Source organism: Mesoplodon densirostris, chromosome 3 (assembly GCF_025265405.1).
Source record: "Mesoplodon densirostris isolate mMesDen1 chromosome 3, mMesDen1 primary haplotype, whole genome shotgun sequence".
Classification (NCBI taxonomy): domain Eukaryota; kingdom Metazoa; phylum Chordata; class Mammalia; order Artiodactyla; family Ziphiidae; genus Mesoplodon; species Mesoplodon densirostris.
The window spans coordinates 9,796,651-9,816,994 of NC_082663.1; the positions used below are offsets into that span (position 1 = coordinate 9,796,651).

The 20,344-nt window shown below is 41.2% G+C and overlaps 1 protein-coding gene across 3 annotated transcripts in view; it reads right to left on the minus strand.

Annotated features, from left to right (window-relative positions):
- Positions 1-20,344, minus strand: part of CTNND2 (catenin delta 2) — a 968,406-nt gene that overhangs the window by 260,406 nt on the left and 687,656 nt on the right. For all 3 annotated transcript variants that reach the window (XM_060091588.1, XM_060091590.1, XM_060091589.1), the window contains one exon: positions 3,905-4,037. In XM_060091588.1, the coding sequence (XP_059947571.1) occupies positions 3,905-4,037 (133 nt within the window). The remainder of the gene's footprint in view (positions 1-3,904; positions 4,038-20,344) is intronic.

Consider the following 20,344-nt stretch of genomic DNA (forward strand, 5'->3'; position numbering starts at 1 on the left):
AGCAGTAGGAGAAGTTAGGGACACGGTTTCTGTCTGCTGATTTATGGAAGTGAATTCTCAACTTTGTACCTATGAGATCCGGCATCATTTTGAACAAAACTGAATTTCTTGGCTTCATTCTGTGAAAACTGTACAAAGCACTGTAATAAGGAATGAGAAAGCCATGATTTATGACCCTCCACATACAGGAGATTTAATTCTGCCTTTTGCTCAGCGGACTATCCATTGTGTGGACAAAGTCAATACCAATAATGAAATGTAGACGGAAGGGCTAAATCAATTCAATAAAATGCAATAAAGGACTAGAAGACTGAGTAAATTTGGAAAGTATTTGGACAATAGGTAATTATAAAAATCAATGCCTGTATATGAAGAGATGAAAGGCAGCCATCTGTCACAAAGGGAGAACCATTAATGATGGTTTGGGCTTGAGTTAGAATGAGAGAACAAAATAGGTCTGTGCAAAGTCCCTACACATCTGTGTATCTGTGTGTGTGTGTGTATACACACACATGCACACACGTGAGCTCCCAGTGTGACTGAAGGAGAGACGAAGAGAAACTCCAGATGGCTCACTCTGCATTTTACGTAGGCCTCCTACATGTGCCCGGTTCCTCCGGCTCACTTTTACTAACTTTGATCTCATTTTGTCAACATGACATCAGGCTGTGCCCTACATACCTTTTCCTTCCTTGTCATCCCAGCCTCCCCGGTACCCGGAGGACATTATCATGAGGTCCTGTCTCCGTCCGGAGCCTTTAGGAGGTGGAGGAGAGGAATGAATTCCACATGAACCACAGCTCTAAGGACCAGCTGTTGGGAGAGGTGATACAGGCAACCTTGGGGGCACCCACAGCAAAATTAAAAAATGATCACACATACACCCAGACATATACATACACACATAAGATAAAATAGTAACTTAACTGTCTTAACTGTGTTCCTGGCCAAAAAAGAATATGAATAAATGAGTACGTCACCACTTAGCAGTTTGCATCCATTAAGTCATTTAGTCCCTACAGGGACTCTACAGGGGAGGTATCAGCAACTCTATTTTAAAGATAAGAGTCGACAATCAGTTTGTTCAAGGAGACACAGCTGGTGAGTAGGGAAGTGGTGTGGGAAGATGTATCTCTCCGACACTGATGCATGTGCTGGTCACCCCTTCCCTCACACCACCTTTTGTCTCCCACAGGGCATTGGGATGCTTCTGATGTGGCCATACACAAGTCCGTAGTCAGTTAGCTGTTGGGTGCCATTGCTATGGAGAGGCTTCAAGGCCAGTCATGGATCGCGTAGACAGAGGCAGCAACTTTGAACTTGCCCAGTCATGGCATCTGACTGCGTTGTTTCATGTTTGGCCCCTGACGGTTCTTTCTCTTCTGCCCACAGCTGAGAAAGCTGATAACAAAGCTTTCATGCCTCTTCCTTTGGCACCAGTAGGAGGTTCAAGCCATGCAAGTCCCTGTCTGCATGTACGAACCCCACCCTGGTACAGCCCATAACCACCGCCAAATCCCTGAGCCGTTCTTCTTCCCTGTGCTCTCCAGCCAAGTTCAGCCCCGTATGGGAGCTGCCCTGCTCACCCTCATAAGCCTCATTATGTGAGTAACACACCTTTTCACACCCTCGTGGGGTGTGTGCAGTATCCTTAGTCTTGACATCAGAACCAAATTTGGGGGAGGAGTCCTGCTGTTGAGGGGTAGCCACACGACTTCTGAATCAACTTTATGCCAGTCATGGGATGAAACACTTTCATGGTCTTTAGAGAAACCCTCAAAGGCATAAGCTTCCAAAAATGATGGTATGTTACCCCTTAATCAGAAATCTATCCTTCATTTTGAATGGCTATTTTGTTTTTTACTAAAGGCAGAGAATGGTTACAATAATTACTATTTGGAACAGGAACCACATAACTTTATTCTTAGATCATTTTAAGAGTATTTTTTGACACTTTAAGGTTATCATAGATGAACAATAATTTCTTTTATCTCAGCCTTGGCACTACTGATATTTGGGTCTGGATAATTCCTCGTTATGGAGGCTGCCCTGTGTATTATAGAATGTTCTGCAGCATCCTTTGTAACCAAGCAGGACCCTATGGGGCCTTCCCAGGACAGACCCTCTGTGTTGTCCACCTGTCTCTTGTCTGTAGAAAAACTTTAGCCAAAGAATAAATTTAATCAGAGAAGTGAGAAAATGCAGAAAGAAAGGGAAACAGTCAATCAAGACAAAGTAATAATAGTTTAGCCATTAGACAAAGTCGAAGACCTTTAGTTCCTCCCCAAGGGCTACAGATAATATTCTGAGCCATATTCTTCGAGCTGATTTGTAGATACTGAAACACCCACCTGGCAGAAGAAGTTAACTACATGATGCCCAGACTGAAGCCGTGACATAAGCTGCTCCATCTTGCACAATTCCAAGAACTGGCCTCAAGGACATGGGAACGAGCCGACCCTGGCACTGAAGACTAACTGTACTTAAAATAATCAAGATGACCCTGAGCAGACCATGGCATGACCAATTTCGAGAAGACTGTCAGAGCTGACTGTGCTGTTCTGCATGTAGCCACGTCTAGCACCTACACACCCCGAAACCCCCCTTTAAAGGCTCTTGCCCCCTGATCAGCAGTTGGTAGCTGCTTCTTGGACACAGGTCCACCTTCTCCCCAGGTTGCTGGCCTCCTGAATAAAGCAATCTTTCTTTTCCTACCAACACTTGTCTCTCAAGTACCAGCTTTTGAGCGGTGAGCATCTGAACCTGAGTTGGGTTAAAACCCTGACTGCTACCCACTAGATGCTGAAGGCTCCACCATGACCTTCTTCAGTTCTGACGACCAAAGGTAACCCCAGATGTTGTCAAGTGTCCCTCGGGAGGCAAAATCACACCTGGTTGAGAACCACTGCCCTATATTCTTTCCATAAAGAAATATGACTGTTCTAGTAAGAGCAAGCATTGGTCAAGCCCTCCAAAGTCCCAGGGGAAGAGAGACAGGAAAAAAAAAAAAAATGAAAAGCTGCTAGGCTATATACATCTCAATGCAAGCAAGCAAAATCTATAATAAATTGCAATTATATCTTCAAATCTCTTCCTTCCACTCTTAAACTAATTTAGACTCATCCTCAAATTGCTTACATGCTATGGAGATGACTCTTTGTAGCTTATAAAATCTCTTCTAAAAATTTGATTACTCAGCTGCTCATATGCAAATGCTTTGTCCCTTGTCTAAAAAATCAGAGTTAGCTGTGCTGACCACTGTGATTTTCCAGAAATATCACACACCACAATTTATGCACTTTAAAGTATTCCAAAAACTTAGAGCATGTTAACAACTGTTTACATGCTGGACACAGACAGTAGTCTCTTTAACAGAACACATGTATCTGTACGATATCCACTGGCATCTTTGTAAATGGCTCAGAATGCTTGGTTATAACACAAAGCTGGTTTATTGCCTAAAGTTCCCACCTTACCAATGAGTTTTCCAGAAAGGACAGAGGATACCATATATTGATGTAGTAATCCTGCTGTAATTTGACGAGATAACAAAGATGCTTTGTATTTCTTTAGGATTTAGAAGCAGAGATGACTCCAGAGATGGAATTGGGAAGAAAAGGGCAAATCACACCAAAAGAATAGCATTTCATAATCTTGTTTCTGTGATACTAGCATATATCCTTGGTCTTCTATTCCTTCAGTATTCAAATATAAAAAAGAAGAATGTATACATAGACATGCCAAAAACTTAGATGGAAAGTGCTATGCTTCAGTCATAAATGTGGATCTAAGTTTTGATAACATAACTTTAAGTTTTGTGTTTCTTTCTCTTTCAACATTACTCTGAACACCTAAGAGGTGATGAATCTGACACCAGTCATTTGCGATTCCAAGTAGTGCTTACCTCGGCTTTAATTTTATTGTCTCCAAAGCAAAGGTGCTGTAAATAGGCTGCAGCATTAGACTGGACCGAGGGAAACTGATGTTGCAACATCTGAATCACTTCAGGCAGTTCCGGGTCTCTCCATCCAAATTCTCTGAACAAAAGGAAGGCAGGAGAACATGAGAGGGAAATCCTGCAATACTGTTAGCCTATGGTTAACTCACTTATGTAACGCCTATGAGAGTTTACACGGGAATATTTCACAACTGATTGTTCTGGTTTCCTTACCCATGCACCAACTTAAAAAAGGATTTGAAAAGATTTCCTTGAGTAAATGGTTTGTGAGTATATACATGTGTACCTATACATATATAATCTTAAATGTATCAACTGAAGTTACATGTTTATGAAGACTGAAAAAAATGACAAAATGGCACATGATTTTATTAATATAGACATGTTTCATTTAGGCTTCAGTAGATAATTTATAAGACCACATTTATTTTCTAATATGTTATTTCAACAGTCTTGTTCAGGTACAGCATTTAGTTAAATTATCAGAAAAGAGAAAATATAACTGGATGGGTCCAATCTAAAATGTCACGATAGCAGTTAATGCCATCTTTGTTATATTTATAATTATTATTGTTATTATCATAACATAACAATTTTCTAGGGATAAAAGTATTGTAACAAGAAGCCTTTATAGGGCTTCCCTGGTGGCACAGTGGTTAAGAATCTGTCTGCCAATGCAAGGGACACGGGTTTGAGCCCTGGTCCGGGAAGATCCCACATGTCGCAGAGCAACTAAGACCGTGAACCACAACTACTGAGCCCGTGTGCTACAACTACTGAGCCTGTGAGCCACAACTACTGAGCCTGCGATCTAGAGTCCAGGAGCCACAACTACTGAAGTCTGCGGGTCTAGAGCCCATGCTCCACAACAAGAGAAGCCACCGCAATGAGAAGCCCGCGCACTGCAAGGAAGAGTAGCCCCCACTCGCTGCAACTAGAGAAGGTCCACGCATAGCAATGAAGACCCAACACAGCCAAAAATAAAATAAGTTAAAAACAAATAAATACATTTGTAAAAAAAAACAAAGAAGCCTTTATAAAAGGAAATTATTTATTTAAAGAGTTAGGTTTATTCAAACAATGTTAATAAACCTTATGCATGGTGCATTCTTTTCCTGTATCCTCCTGTTTACATCTGAGCTACTCCAAGAAGCTGCTTGTTTATTTAACTTTAAGAAATATGCTCCAGGATACTTAAATCCATTCTAAAACACAAGGTTAACTGTACCATTATGCAAATGAATATTCTTTCGTGAAATCGATCAGCTCAACCAGTTAGAGCATGGAGCTAACAGGGCCGGATGTATGGGTTCCCTTCTTGCATCAGGGAGCCAATTTTTAACAGAGACATAAAAAAGCAACCTCTGAGACCACAGATAAAAACTTGACCCCATGAGCCACAAAAGGCTACTATTTCTCCGAAGGCCAGGCTGGAAGAGAGTCAGCTTTGCAGCAATAAGTCGACTCCTGGAAAAACAACTTAAAAGCATATACATCTTATAGTCGACTCCTGGAAAAACAACTTAAAAACATACATCTTATTGATGCCAGGTCAGTGTTGTCATCTCAGAAGAGGAGTCAGGAAAAATGGGACAGAGACGGAGCAGACAAAGGTTAAAAGTTTCCTCATAGATTCTAACCTATTCTCTTTATCTTTTCTTTATCACGACTGGTAGAGATTGTCAAGCAAACCGTGAAGCATGTTGGTGCTTCCTTACAGCTACTGAAGACAATGTGGAATAGGATTCCTTTTGAATTGGCTCAGTTTTTATGGGAAAGATAAAGCATTTGATTTAATGTGCAGTAAGTACCTAATAAATGTACCTAAAATCTTAGGCAGACACCCATTTTCAAAAGGGCATATAGTATAGGAGCACCTTTGCCACAAAACATACTTAAGTGGTTGCTGATAATGGACAAACTATCAGATTTTTTTTTTGGCTAGGTGATCACAGTAGAAAAAAAATATGGATGAAAACACAGGAAGCCTGTTTTTCTTTTTAATTTCATTTCCTTCCGTTGCATGATTCTAAACCACCTCAATGTGCAATATCCAGAAAGCACAGTCTTTTTTCTTATAATAGCAGCCTATTAAAATTATATCTTTTGTTCAAGTTAAATCAAAGTCTACAGAACACCTGTAAATTAAAATTAGAAGTGTCATGTAAAGACACTGGATGGCTAAGATGAATTCGGGTAAGCCCGTGCTATTGGAAAGTGATTAGTAAAGAATTCATTTCAGCATATTTTATTAACCAGATGGAAATTGCTCTATTAGGCTTATACGGCATAGATCAAGAAGGTCTTTGAACAAGAACTCTGGAGGAACAGTCTTAGGGGCTCTGCACACACGCAAATACACGGCCTTGCTAGTGTCGATGCATGCATGCACAAATGCACACATGAGAATGCATGCATGCACGCACATGTACACACACGTGCACACACACACACACACAGCCCAAAATCAATAGAAGGAGGAAAATTCCAAAGAGTCATCCAAGCCTCTTTTTCTAGAAAAGCTTTGTGTTACCTAGATGAGATTCTGCTTGGATTTTGTGCTGCCCATGTGCTTCTAGGGAAGAGCTAGAGGAAATAAAATGTCTATCTTATTTGGCCAGAATTCAGTACAAGGCATAGATTCTTTACATGAGGTCTTTTTTTTTTTCTTCAAATGAAGTATAGTTGATTTACAGTGTTGTTAGTTTCACATGTACAGCAAAGTGATTCAGATATATGTGTGTGTGTGTGTGTGTGTGTGTGTGTATTCTTTTTCAGGTTCTTTTCCCGTATAATTATTACAAAACATTGGGTATAGTTCCCTGTGCCATACCGTAGGTCCTTGTTGGTTATCCTTCACACGAGGTCTTAATCCTTAAGAACAAAGAGTGCTCACAAGACAAAAAAAAAGTTCTGGAAAAGACAAAACCAGCAGAAGAACAGCACAAAGGAAGTTATGGGGCCATAAGAGGGGTTGACAGATTTGGGAAAGGTGTGCATTCAGCCGGGCTGTCTGTGGGACAGGAGGCTGTGGCGGGGTGGGGGCTGCGTGGGAATTGTGGGGCGGGTGGTGGAGATGAAGCTGGAAAGCAAGGTTAGCATGAGAGCACGTAGAGCCTTTCACTCAAAAACAAAAAGTCTGGGCCTGGTCTGCGGTCAGTACTGTGACAAAGAAATCTAAGGAAATTTCGATATGTTCAGGCTTATAGAACAGACCAAAAAAAAAAAAAAATCTTAAGTAATACTGCTAGTACAAACCAAAAGTCAGTTGCCAAGTTTCCCTGTTCACATGCTTTCACGCTTTAATCCTTAACGAGCCTTATGTAGTTTCCTTTCATTTCACGCAGGAGGAAATTTAGACTTAGAGATGTTGATGAACTTAAGTGGTGGGGCGGAAATAAAACTCTAGCTTTCTGCTTTCAAATAGATAAATTTAACCGTCTAACAACGATGCCTGCTGTAATCACTCTCTTGAAGTCATATCTAAAACAGAAATAAGGGGGCCTCCCTGGTGGCGCAGTGGTTAAGAGTCCGCCTGCCGATGCAGGGGATACGGGTTCGTGCCCCGGTCTGGGAGGATCCCATATGCCGTGGAGCGGCTGGGCCCGTGAGCCATGGCCGCTGGGCCTGCGCATCCGGAGCCTGTGCTCCGCAACGGGAGAGGCCACAACAGTGAGAGGCCCGCATACCGCAAAAAGAAAAAAAAAAAAAAAAAAAAACAGAAATAAGGTCTAAAACCGTGATTTTTTTTAGACCATGTCTAAAAAATAAACATGTGTAAAACCGTGTCCCTAGGGGACATGTGACAATGCCAGAAGACAGTTTTGCTTGTCACAAATGGAAGATGCTACTGGCATCCAGGGAGCAGAGGCCAGGGATGCTGCTCAACATCCTACAATGCAGATACAATCCCCTACGACAGAGAACTGTCGTCCCCAAATATCATGAGAGCCAGGACTGAGATACCCTGGTCTAAACATGGACTGGATTTGATCATTTTTGTTGAGTAAGCATGTTATGAATCTTTTACTCCGTGATTACTGTAGTAGAGCTGGCATAGGATTTGGCATCAGGATAATTAGGAAAGACTTCAGAACTTGAGCGTCTGGCTTTCTCCCTTCTAGACTATAAATATAGGAGAGTCCCTTAGTGCTTGCTGGTCTTGGTTTCCATGGATCAAATACAGAGAATAATAACACCTATTTCATGGGACTTCTTTTTAAAAGACACCATAAAATAATCTATATGAAAGTGAAAGTGCTTGGGAAACTATTAAAATATACTAGATATATACTACTAATTGTTACTCTAAGATTGTTATAAGGGTATACATATATATATATATATATATATATATATATATATATATATATATATCTGTATATTTTAAAAATTTATATCATACCCATTTAATTTAAAAAAATAGCCTTTTACTGTTGTGTATTCATTTAGACATTAGACTTATTTGAAGGAATATAAGTGTAAGAAGAGATACTACTGTAGTCTGTAGTAAAAACTGTGCATTAAAATGTGCCATTTTGGGCTTCCCTGGTGGTGCAGTGGTTGAGAGTCCGCCTGCCGATGCAGGGGACGCAGGTTCATGCCCCGGTCCGGGAAGATCCCACATGCCGCGGAGCGGCTGGGCCCGTGAACCATGGCCGCTGAGCCTGAACGTCCGGAGCCTGTGCTCCGCAATGGGAGAGGCCACAACAGTGAGAGGCCCGCGTAACGCAAAAAAAAAAAAGTGACATTTTGAAATGATTTTTCCCCCATCTCCCTTCAGAGGCAGAGTCCTAGGAAGAGCAAAGTGTTTTGGATACAGTCAGAGTTGGTTCAGATCCTGTTCCTATGTGAGCGTTCGTCCTGTCTGTGTCTTGTTTGCTGCTGAAGCTCCACTGGCTGGCATGCGAGGTCTGCTCTGAGTAAATGTCCACGGAGTCCATCTGTTATACTGAGATAAGAATTTCTCCCTTAGAGTGTTGTTGGGATGATCAGAAGTAATATATAGGAACCCCTTAGAGCAACGTCTGGCACACAGTGTGGGCCCTCAAGAAATGCCAGGTGTTGTATATAACTAGCTGAAGAAGAGAAGAATGAAAAATAAGAACCATCTACAATTTTCTACAGAAGCCCAGCTCGTAACTCTCATTTGTTACTGGGCTTCACTTGAGAAATGTTCATGGAACTGGAGAACATGCAAATGTAACCTTTTCTCCATTAAAACTTGTCACACAGACCGACAATATTGTGACTAAACCGTCACTCTTATAAGGACTCTCTGAGTTGTTAAAATTACAAGGCGCTTAGCACAGAGCTAAATAGCAAACAGTTTGAAATTTGTTACTGTGTTAGGCTGCCGCTGAATCAGAGCTGATGTGCTGTCACAACAGTTTTATCAAGTTGACTTCCGTGTCGAAAAGAGCCCCAGGGCAATCAGAGTCTTCAGAAATTCAAACTGTGATTTTTCAGCAAAGCTTTATGTCGGAGGGAGAGGGTTCACTTTTGACTGCAAGGTCAATAAACTACATTGGTAGCGGGGCTGTAGGGACATTATTTAAGGGTATGAAAATCTCAACCGTTTATAATCTTTTGAACTCTAGCTAAAAGTTTTAAAGACCATATTGGCTTTAACTTTTCCATCCAGAGCCAATGAGATGAGGTGATTTGTTTTTTTGATTTGGTCTTGTTGAAATGATGGGGTTAAGGGGATGCAGAGACAGTGGTCACAAGAATAAGTTAGGTGGAAAGATTTTTTTTTCTTAAAATGGAGATGTTTTCATGCTTGTTGACAGATAAGAACTTATCCAATGATAAACACATGGAAGCACGACTGTCTTAATTCTCATCCCTGAATAGTTTGTCGCCAAAACAAAAAGCTGCCCTTTATAGGGTTAATCACATTTAAAAAACACATCTTTGCTTTTATATAAATGGTAGCACTGGAATTATGACTGCCTAGAAAGCAAACACAATTGCCATAGTTTTTAGAAAGCAGTGTCTCTCTCCAAGCTTTACATTTTGAAAAACCAACAGCGTTAATTCACTCAACCATAGTTTCTCGACCTGTCTTTGGATGGAGCAACCATACTACTCCTTGTAGACATGTTTCACTCCCGGGAAACTAGAAACTGGGACCACGAAGCCAGCAGTTCTTCCCTATTGTCAGTGACTTTTTTCTCATCTAAAATCTGTATATTAATTATACCCTCTCTTTTCAAGAAATACTGAAGCAACTCAGGCAAATCATCTATGAGGATGTGATGAAACAGGAATGAAAAATCAGGCACACAAAAGAGAGAGAATGCAAATGTGATGAGTACAAGGCCAGCATGCTTGCTTAACGTGTTGCAAATTTGACTCTTTCTTTACAAACTCTGCTCTGCTGTCAGAAGAGAAACTCATAGAGGAGAGAAGGGGCCGTCCCTGTTAGGTGAAAGGACACAATCCCCACCACTTCATGCACTGGGAAATCAGGAAGAAAGAATCTGGGATCTCTCTACCTGTCCCACTATTTGTGGCAGGTCTCTGGTTAGGATACTGTGGTAGACTGAATCACGCTCCAAAGGTGCCCAGGTCCTAATCCTTGGAACATGTTAACGTCACCTTACACGGCAAAGCAAACTTCACAGAGAATCAGAAGGTAACAGACCACTGAAGTAAGATGATACGCTGCTGCTTCTGAGAACAGAGGAAGGGACCAGGAGCCAAGGAATGTGGCACTTGAAGCTGGAAAAGGCAAGGAAAAGGATTTTGCCCAGAACCTCTGGAAGCAGCATGGCCTTGCTGACTCCTTACTTATGGGCCAGTACACCTGATTTCAGACTTCTGGCCTTCAGAACCATAAGAGAAGAAATGTGTTTTTTTACATCACTGACTTTGTGTTAATTTGTATATCAGATGCAGAGGCCCATCTGACCCCAGGATATGGCCCTCCTAAGCCTAGAAGAGACCACCCCATTGGAGTGACTCCAAGGGTGTAGCAGGAGCTGTCTGGAGTATCCTAAGAGGCACCACCTCCAATTTATTGCCTCTGGGAGTCCTCCCTGACTTCTGATTATCAGGCAGACGCCTCTATTAATTTATCCTGAATTCCCAACCACCTCCTGTTTATCTATTTGGAACTGCAACTTCTCAGACCCTCAGCTTATTTCAGTAAGGCCAGTAGCCACCACTTCTCGCCATATTCCTGCAGGCTGCCTGGCTGCCTGCCTCACCTTGGGATTCAGCCGTGAACCCCTCACTCCTCCAGCCAACGTTCACTGAGTGGCCACTGAGGATGCAGTATTGGATGTGGCAAAAGTTCCCGTCCTTGGGGAACCTTCTAATGGCAACTGGCAATTAATTACTGAAAGGGTACAATATATTCTTTGCCAGATAGTGATCAGTGTGTATTGGGTTGAATAGTGTCCCCCCCAAATTCAAGTCCACTCAGAACCTCAGAATGTAACTTGATTTGAAACAGGGTCTTTGCAAATGTAATTCAGGACCAAGATGGGCTCTCACTGGATTAGGATGGGCCCTAAATCCAATGGCAGTGTGCTTATAAGGGACAGAAAAGGACACACAGAGACAGAGAGAGGAAGTGACATGAAGATGGAAGCAGAGATGGCAGGGATGTGGCTACAAGCCCAGGGATGCCAAGGATTTCCTGCAACTGCCAGAAGGAGAGAGGCATGGCATGGTTTCTCCTTCAGAGCCTCTAGACAGAACCAACCCTGCCAACACCTTGATTTGGGGCTTCTGACCTCCCAAACTCTTACAGTATAAATTCTGCTGTTTTCAGCCACTTAGTTTGTGGTACTTTGTTATGGCAGCCACAAGAAACTGATACAAGCGTGATGGGAAGAATAAAGCAGAGCAGACGTAGGCCAGACGTGTGTGTGTGTGTGTATCCGTTGACACTGAAAACACAGTGGCTGTGGAAGACCTTCCCAAGAAGGTGACCTGGGGCACAGACCTACAGGTGCTGCCAGGTGGAAGGGACGTTCCGAAAGGGAGAATGGTCACAAGACACTGAGGCAGGAGAACGCTTGGCATGTCAGACAAGAGGTGAGAAGACCAGCGAGTGAAGTGGAGCAAGTCTTCGGGACCATGTTGAGAGAGGCAATGGGGCCCAGATTACACAGCATTTGTCAGCCTCAGCAGGCCGTTGGCTTCTTCTCCGACAGATCTGGGAGCCATCCAAATGTCGTGATCTGGTTCATATTTTTAGAGGATCGCTCTGTTGGTGGTGGCAAGGACGTATGCATCTGTCAAAACTCATAAACTACAGGCCTAAAGCGGCATGTCTATTGTCTATACCTTGATCACGCTGGGTCTACAGAGGGGATCCCTCTGGCTGTGGGGGTGAGAACAGACTGTGGGGGGGCGGATGGATGCCAAAGAGATGCCCAGTGGATCCCTCCCATAAGGCCCCTCTCCTTCTCCCATATGCTGGTCCCCATGAACTGGCAACCCCTGTTGCTTTATATCTCAGGCCCAGCCTGGAGCCAGTGGGGTGGACTGGTTAGGCCAGGACCCCCTTCTGGGGACTGGCATCTATTATTTCAGAGGAAGCAGGAGCAGCTTCAACTAGCAAGTTTTCTACCGGGCTGAACTGCAGAGAGACTAACAGTAAAATAACGGGAAAATCAGTTATTTCTGAACTATTACGGATACTGGGCACCTTAAGTAAATCCTAGCCCAGCCATAAGCTTTTAGGGGTTGAGAGGTGAAAATAATGTAAAATGTTCAGGCAAAATGTATGCCATTATTTACCATTTTTAATCCCATGTATTTTCAGTACCAGTGAATTCTACTTCTACTGAAGACTTCTAAAAGTGCATTAGATTACAAAGAATATTATCAGTTTTACTGTAATACTTATTCAGTAACAATTGAGTTTTAAATACTATTTATTTATTCATTAATGCAACTAGACTTTTTCAATAAAAACATGCCCCACAATAAAAAAATAACTTCATACCTACAAGCATTTAGTTGCCCTGGAAATTCTAAAAGGGTGTGCTTAGTGATAACAGCCCAAGGGAAAAGAACAACAAATTAGTACCCATAAACTTCTCCTTGTAAGCCATAATGACTTTATGGAAAATGTTTATATTCTACGACTACATACCCATTTTAAAATTAACAATCCATTATGCTTAGGAAAATCACATGGTCCTGTGAAACTTCAGTGGCAACAAGAGGGAAGGGATTTGATGTCCAAGATCCTGGTTAGGAGTATATCATTCATGTATTTTTAAGCAAGTTTTTACCTTGTCAATATCAGGAGATGATCAGGATTCTACCTCAGGATTAGAGTAAGAATCTGCGCGAAGGCCACAAAGGCCTGGATCATCCTTAAAAGGTTTTACTATACTATATATATATATATATATATATATATATATATATATATATATATATATATATATATATACGTATGTGTGTGTATTAAAGAGGACTTAATGTTAAATAATATCAAATAATGGACTAGAAATATACTGTGTATAAATCATAGAGTGCAGCACACTTATTAATCAGGTAACTGTATCATCTGACAATTCTCTGTGAAACAATTAAAACAGTGATTTTAATGATTCTGTTGATGAAAACTTCTGACAGAAGTCACACTGCATTGGGAGATATATTCTAAATGCAGGGACACCATCTCTTAAGATACCATGGGAGGCTCCACGTTTCTGGAAGTGAGAACGTGTCCCATGGCACTTGTCATGGTGTCTATATGAAGTAAGCTGTGAGCACATACTTGAGGGCCGATTGCTAACCAGGGTCTGCTCTGGGCGATAGCAATGACTTTACCATATCCATTGTTGATTTTAGTCCTGCAAATATTTGAAGCATGTTTCACACATACAGGTACATCTTTGTCACCTTATTTTAGTTCTCCAAAGGATGACAACTTAATTTATTTTAGATAACACTGAACAGAGATACTTCCTTTAAATAAAATCTTAATAAAATCTTAATTTCTAACAAAATTTGGTCTTAGAAGAGGTACCAAGTGAGAAAGTTATTTGAAGATATTCTTTAAAATGAGGTTACCAATTGTCTGAAAATAGCACCCATGCATTGTCTCCTTCCAGAAGTATTTGATAGGGCTTTTAATGAATTAGGACTAGTCCTAGGTCCTGGGGATATGAATATTGAGTCCTGACTACAAACCACTTATACTTTAGTGGAGAAGACAGACTATAAATAGGTAATGATCATACACTGAGTAAGAGACATTATTCAGAAAATGCAAGAGGTGCATTTAAGGACCTTGTAGGTGACCTCTCTCCTTCAGGATGGTGCTGGATTTAAATCAGTCTAAATGATAACAGAAATAGGAATTGAAAGCAGCTCTTTTGCCCCTTTCCTGTTTGCCCATTTCTGTTCCCCTCTAACTTTAAAAGAACCTAATTATAGGAATGAGATCACTAAACAACTGACACTAACTCCTGACTTATGCTCTCCTGAAAGTACACCGGTGTCTTGCCAAACCTGTTGATTCTTCTCCTAGAGAAAATGAAGTAAGACTAGCTTTCTACCCCCAGTAGCCCCTCTAAGCAATCCTGCAGGTAGATCACGTGGCCAAGATAACATCTGAAGAAAGAGTCAGCCAGTCTGCACACAATGGAAAATGACACAGAACCCAACCTCCTGCACCTCCATTTTGCCTTTAAAAACTGCCATGGCTGAGCAGAATCACTGGAGATGGTCTCTGGACACGAGTCCACCTTCTCCCCAGATTGCCGGCTTTTCTGATTAAAGAAGCTTTCCTTTCTACTGACACTTGCCTCTCGAGTTATTGGCTTATGAGCGGTGAGTGGCCAAACCTGAGTTCAGTCACATTATTACTAACATTTATAAATAACTATACCATCATGAATAGCTATAATGATGGCTTATAATTTCCAAAACTTTCACATATGTATTTTTGTTTGATTTTCTTTACATTTTGGACTGGGAAGGGACCTTAGCTGGCATTTCCTGTGCTTATTGTGGAGACAGGGAAACTCAGGTCAGACAGTTCAGTGACTTGACCAAGGTCACAGCTGAGTCTGTGAATGGACCCTGGTGCCCAATCATCAAGATTCAAAGCTTAATCAAAGTGACATTTGCCCAAGCTAACTCATTCATCAGTCTGTGCTGCAATGCACTCAAGCCTCTAGCTCCAAACATTCCAGCCTCTGGATTGTAGCAGTCAGTAATGTGGGAGCATTATTATCTAGTAGAAAAAGCATGTTATCTAAGAAGGAAGAGAGCACTAATTCTTATGGTTTTGTGGATAATTTCCTGATGGACATGGGGTCATGTGGTGTAAGGGGGTGGTATTCAGGAAGAGTAAACTTCAAAAATCAAGTTGCTAGCATGTTGATGCCATCCAGCCAAGACCATCAGGACCACACATGCCCATGGCTTATTGCTCCCAAGAAAGAACCTACATCACGGGACTGTGGGGATGGTGTTAGAATATACTTCCAGAATTTGGGCTTTGTGCTTTGGGCAGATTCAAGGGAGTAGAACTTTGTTCTGGATTGGTTGCTGCTGGATGAGGGGGAAATTCTGTGACTGAGTATCTTAAAGATTCTTATTGAGAAGAAGGAATAACTGAGCAAGTCTCAAAGCACGACTGGTGAAGAGACAGCAGTCATTCAAATGATCCAGGAAAGGTGGTTGTAGTCATCAGTCTGTGGATCAGACAATGTTCATGTTTGGTCTGTGTTCAGACATGATTATAAGTGGGCCTTGATTTTGTCTGTAACCATCATTGTGGTTCATCAGAGTGGCCTCATGAGTTGTTTATATTCTGTGAAATTGTTTATGCTCAAGAGAAAAACAGGCCTCACAGTGGATGCCTGACCAGCTCTTCTCTTTCTTGGCCACGAGGCCTGGGCTGCCCAGTGAGGAGAACCAAGGGGCCACAGAAAGGGAAGGGAAGGTGCTAAAGACAAATGTCCTTTTCAGACACTGGCTGCCTCTGCAGAGGTGTCACTCTGGGGGTTAAATGGTGTTGTTAAGCTCTGCCAACATGATACCAAAACTACAAGTGACAAGAAAAGGAAAGAAAAGAGAAGAAACCAGTGGCTCTGTCTCCATGAAGCCACACTCCAACTCTTTTTGTATCACTGACTGGTTATTTTGCAATCATAGAGACAGCAAGTCTGACACTTGGGTATAAAATCCTGAGGAATGACTTCATGTATCATGTCTCTTAGGACTTTCTGTTGTTGTTACCTGAAGAAATGCATTAGGAATGGAAGGAAAGATTTTGGGAGTCGTTGTTTAGCTGCTAAAATAGGGAAGAAAAACAAACAAACAAACCCAAACTATTGACATGCAGTTAGGTCTGTTGTTACTAGTGTCCATATCAAAAACATGCCTATCTAGGTCTATTTCTTCACTTTGCTCTTAAAGGGATTCTAAAGAAGCTGTGAATATTCTGGATAAACTCTTAATGTTAGAAAAAAAAAAGAATACAGTGTTCAAGTGGCCATTCACAATTATTTCTCATGACTAGACACTAGGTGCAAAGGAATTCTATCCATAGACGTTTCCTTTCATCATATTTCACAGTACTTTTGCTACAAAACTATTAATTTACCTCCATTTCTGGTGTCTGGATGTTTCCAAATATAAAATGCAGAGGATATAATCACCTTTTATTTTGAATAAAATAACCAACGCTGGCTATTTATTAGTAGGTCTTACAGATGACGGGTGAAAGGGGTAGGGACCAGCCAGCTGTATATCGTCATACTGAAAGATTCCATACATGAGCAACTGAATACATTAAACCTTCTTTTTAAAGTGCCAAAGTAAAAAAAAAAAAAAAAAAGTAAGAAGAAAGTATTTCTTTCAAGATGATAGTGTACAATAACCTTTAATTTCTACACATTGACGAAGTCTTAGTCTAGGCTTTTATTACCTCTGTGTCCACCTAACCCTCAGTGGAATGGCTGTGATTAATTTGAAAATTAACTGAAAACTGCAATGAGTTTAAAGACACTGTTATCGCTGCCACAGACTCTTCCAACTTAAACCGAGGTAGATGGGTGGACAGGGCTGATGGAATAGTTTTGATTACAGAAAAAAAAGAGCAAATGGCAGATAAATATAGTTTCCTGTATGCAGATAATAAAAACATACAAAAAACAAAAAAAATGTTTCTTTTACATTTTTCCACAAATTAACAATTACGGTTTCTTCATCAAGCATTTCTTTATTCACTAGAAAAACATTGTTTTAAGTTCAGCAGCAAACTGAAGCCACAAAGAAACAAATAATTTGGCTCTTGAAGAAAACTAATTTAATTGTATAAACTCAATTTTTGAATCAAATACTTTTTCTTTGTGAGAAGTGACTGAATGCAATAAATGGGCAGAGCTTGACTTTGTATCATTTCAGAGGCTCCCAAACCTCATAGATCACAGGGCCCTTTGTGTCTGTTAGTTTTTCACATGGTGCCCCTGGGCCCAAAGAGATGCCTGACCATTTCATTTGCTAAGGAGTCAGGGGTGTGGAGGTGAAGATAAATCAGGAGCTTGGGATTAACATACAGGCATGGTTATATGTAAAATAGGTAACCCACAAGGACCTGCTGTAGAGCACAGGGAACTCTGCTCAATACTCTGTAATAACCATAGAAGGGAAAAGAATCTGAAACAGAATAGATACATACATATATTTATGCAGAACTGAATCACTTTGCTGCATACCTGAAACTAACCCAACATTGTAAATTAACTATACTTCAATTAAAAAAAAAAAAGGAGTCAGGTCCAAACAATATAAGAATTGTCTCTGTCCTGACGAGCTAGTGCCTTCTGGGCTGCACACTTCTCAAACCTTGACATCAAACATCGCCATCTTTGGTTCTTCTCGTATCAATGTTCACAAGGCATTTTTTTAAATTAATTTATTCGTTTATTATTATTTCTTTTTATTGGAGTATAATTGCTTTACAATGTTGTGTTAGTTTCTGCTGTACAGTGAAGTGAGTCAGCTATATCTATACATATACCCCCTCCCTCTGGGACCTCCCTCCCCCCCTCATTCCACCCAGCATTTGCTTTTTATGACAGAAACCTCTGGAAATCCAGGTCTGCAAAGTTATGACATCATCCAATGTGCTACAACTGAATTTTTTTTTTATATCATTGATTTACAATGTTATCTTAATTTCTGCCATACAGCAAAGTGACTGTTTTCTTTTTCCTTCTTCTTTAGATCCTTTCTACCAGTAGGTGTTACCTTTTCTTTTTAAAATATTTATTTATTTTTGCCTGTGACGGGTCTCAGGTGCATCATGAGGGCTCTCTAGCTGCGGTGCGCAGCCTTGGTTGCCCCATGGCCTGTGGGATCTTAGCTCCCCGACCAGGGATCGAACCCACGTCCTCTGTATTGGAAGGCAGATTCTTTACCGTTGGACCACCAGGGAAGTCTGGGTACAATTGAATTTTGAAACTGAACTAAGTCAAGCTCATGCTTCACTTGGCGTCTGACAGATGCTGTGATTGTGCTGTGTCGCCTTGGGGCTCTTTGGAACACGGCTTGGGAACAGCAGTAAATGAATGGTCCTTCCAATAGCTATGACTTAAACCTAAATAAGGAATTTTAGCATAACAAAGAATTATTGGGGAAGGGGAACTTTATATTGTAAGTTTAAATATAGAATTTCAATTAAGTGATGCAGAATATAAATTTAATGAACAAAAACCCTTGTCATCTGGGAAAATATTCTTACTCATTTGTAACAACTTCTCCTTTGGTAAATGTTTCCAAATGTATTATTTTATGACTTTTAAAGGCCTGAATCAACATTCCTTAGTGATTCTTCGAGTATTTAAAAGATGCTTACAACAGAATTTGGGGAGGTACCAACATTTAAAATTGTCTTCTCTCTCTTTCTCTCTTTTTCTTCTCTTTAGCAAGGAAGAGTAGAGTAAATAGACTCATGAAACGTTCATGACAAAAATTCCACTTTAGTGCCAGTGGCGTTACTGTAAACACTTCTTTTATTGTATCCAACGTGCTCTTTACTGTCTCAAATTGCCGTTAAAATTTTCATTCGTGGGGCCTCCCTGGTGGCGCAAGTGGTTGGGAGTCCGCCTGCCAATGCAGGGGATGCGGGTTCGTGCCCCGGTCTGGGAGGATCCCATGTGCCGCGGAGCGGCTGAGCCCGTGAGCCATGGCCGCTGGGCCTGCGCGTCCGGAGCCTGCGCGTCCGGAGCCTGTGCTCCGCAACGGGGGAGGCCACAGCAGTGAGAGGCCCGCATACCACAAAAAAAAAAAAAAAAAAAAAAAAAAATTTTCATTCGTGCGCTTGATTTTGAGGGACCTCCTGCATACGCACTTCCTGCCCTTGGTCCAGGGTCTCTGTTGGGCTCTATGGACTTAGATTGCCGGAGAAGAAATCCCATGAGGGACGAGAGAGCCACGGAAAGCAAGTGGGGTCAGTGATGTGAAAACTCTGCTCTCCAGTGAATGTAACAGGCACTCTTTCTAGATTTGACTGCCCTGGAATGATCAGAGATTGTACAGAGAAAATATTTTATCCACTACCTCCAGAGACCATTATAGATTTAATAATCAGCAAGAATATCTCCTTACACAACATGACTTGACATTAGGCACTGACATGACTGTCCTTCGCACAAACAGAAGTCAACGCAGTTAAGAGCTCACGTTTACTGAGCCCCTCCTGCATGCTCGGAGCTGCTCTGGACACCTTACCTACTTCATACCCACTGCAGTCCTATCAGGGCGGTGCCATGAACATCCTGATTCTACAGATGTAGCAACTGTGGCACAGAGGGCTTTAACAACTTGCCTGAAGTCCCAGAGACAGTTGAGTGATGGGGCCAGAATTAAAATTCAGAGAGATTCGGTTCAGAGCCCACACTCTTAACCAGGATGCTACACTGTCTAACCAAACAGTTTTCATTACTATTTCTACAAACCACTGGAAGTTAGAATGCTTATCTATCCCTTAGAAATTTCATTAGGAGAAGACAAAATTCATCTAAATCAGGACTAACACCATGTCTATTATGTATTTTCCAATAGCAATTGATTTCTCTCTTTAAATCACAAATTGTATCATTTTAAAATTATCAATAACTCACACAAAGACATGTTATATCAGTGACTTTTACAAAGCGGCAACATTATTTTTAAGCAAACATGTCTGTTATGCTTCCTCTATTTACAATTTCAGGCAATACTGTAAGGACCCCAGGTCTCAGAGTCAAGTGATGGAACAGAGAATGAGAGGCCTTACCGGAGAAAGAGCAATAACATTTTCCAGATATAATACATTTTCCTAATTTCTATTCTTTTTTTTTTTTTTTTTTTTTTTTTTGCAGTACGCGGGCCTCTCACTGTTGTGGCCTCTCC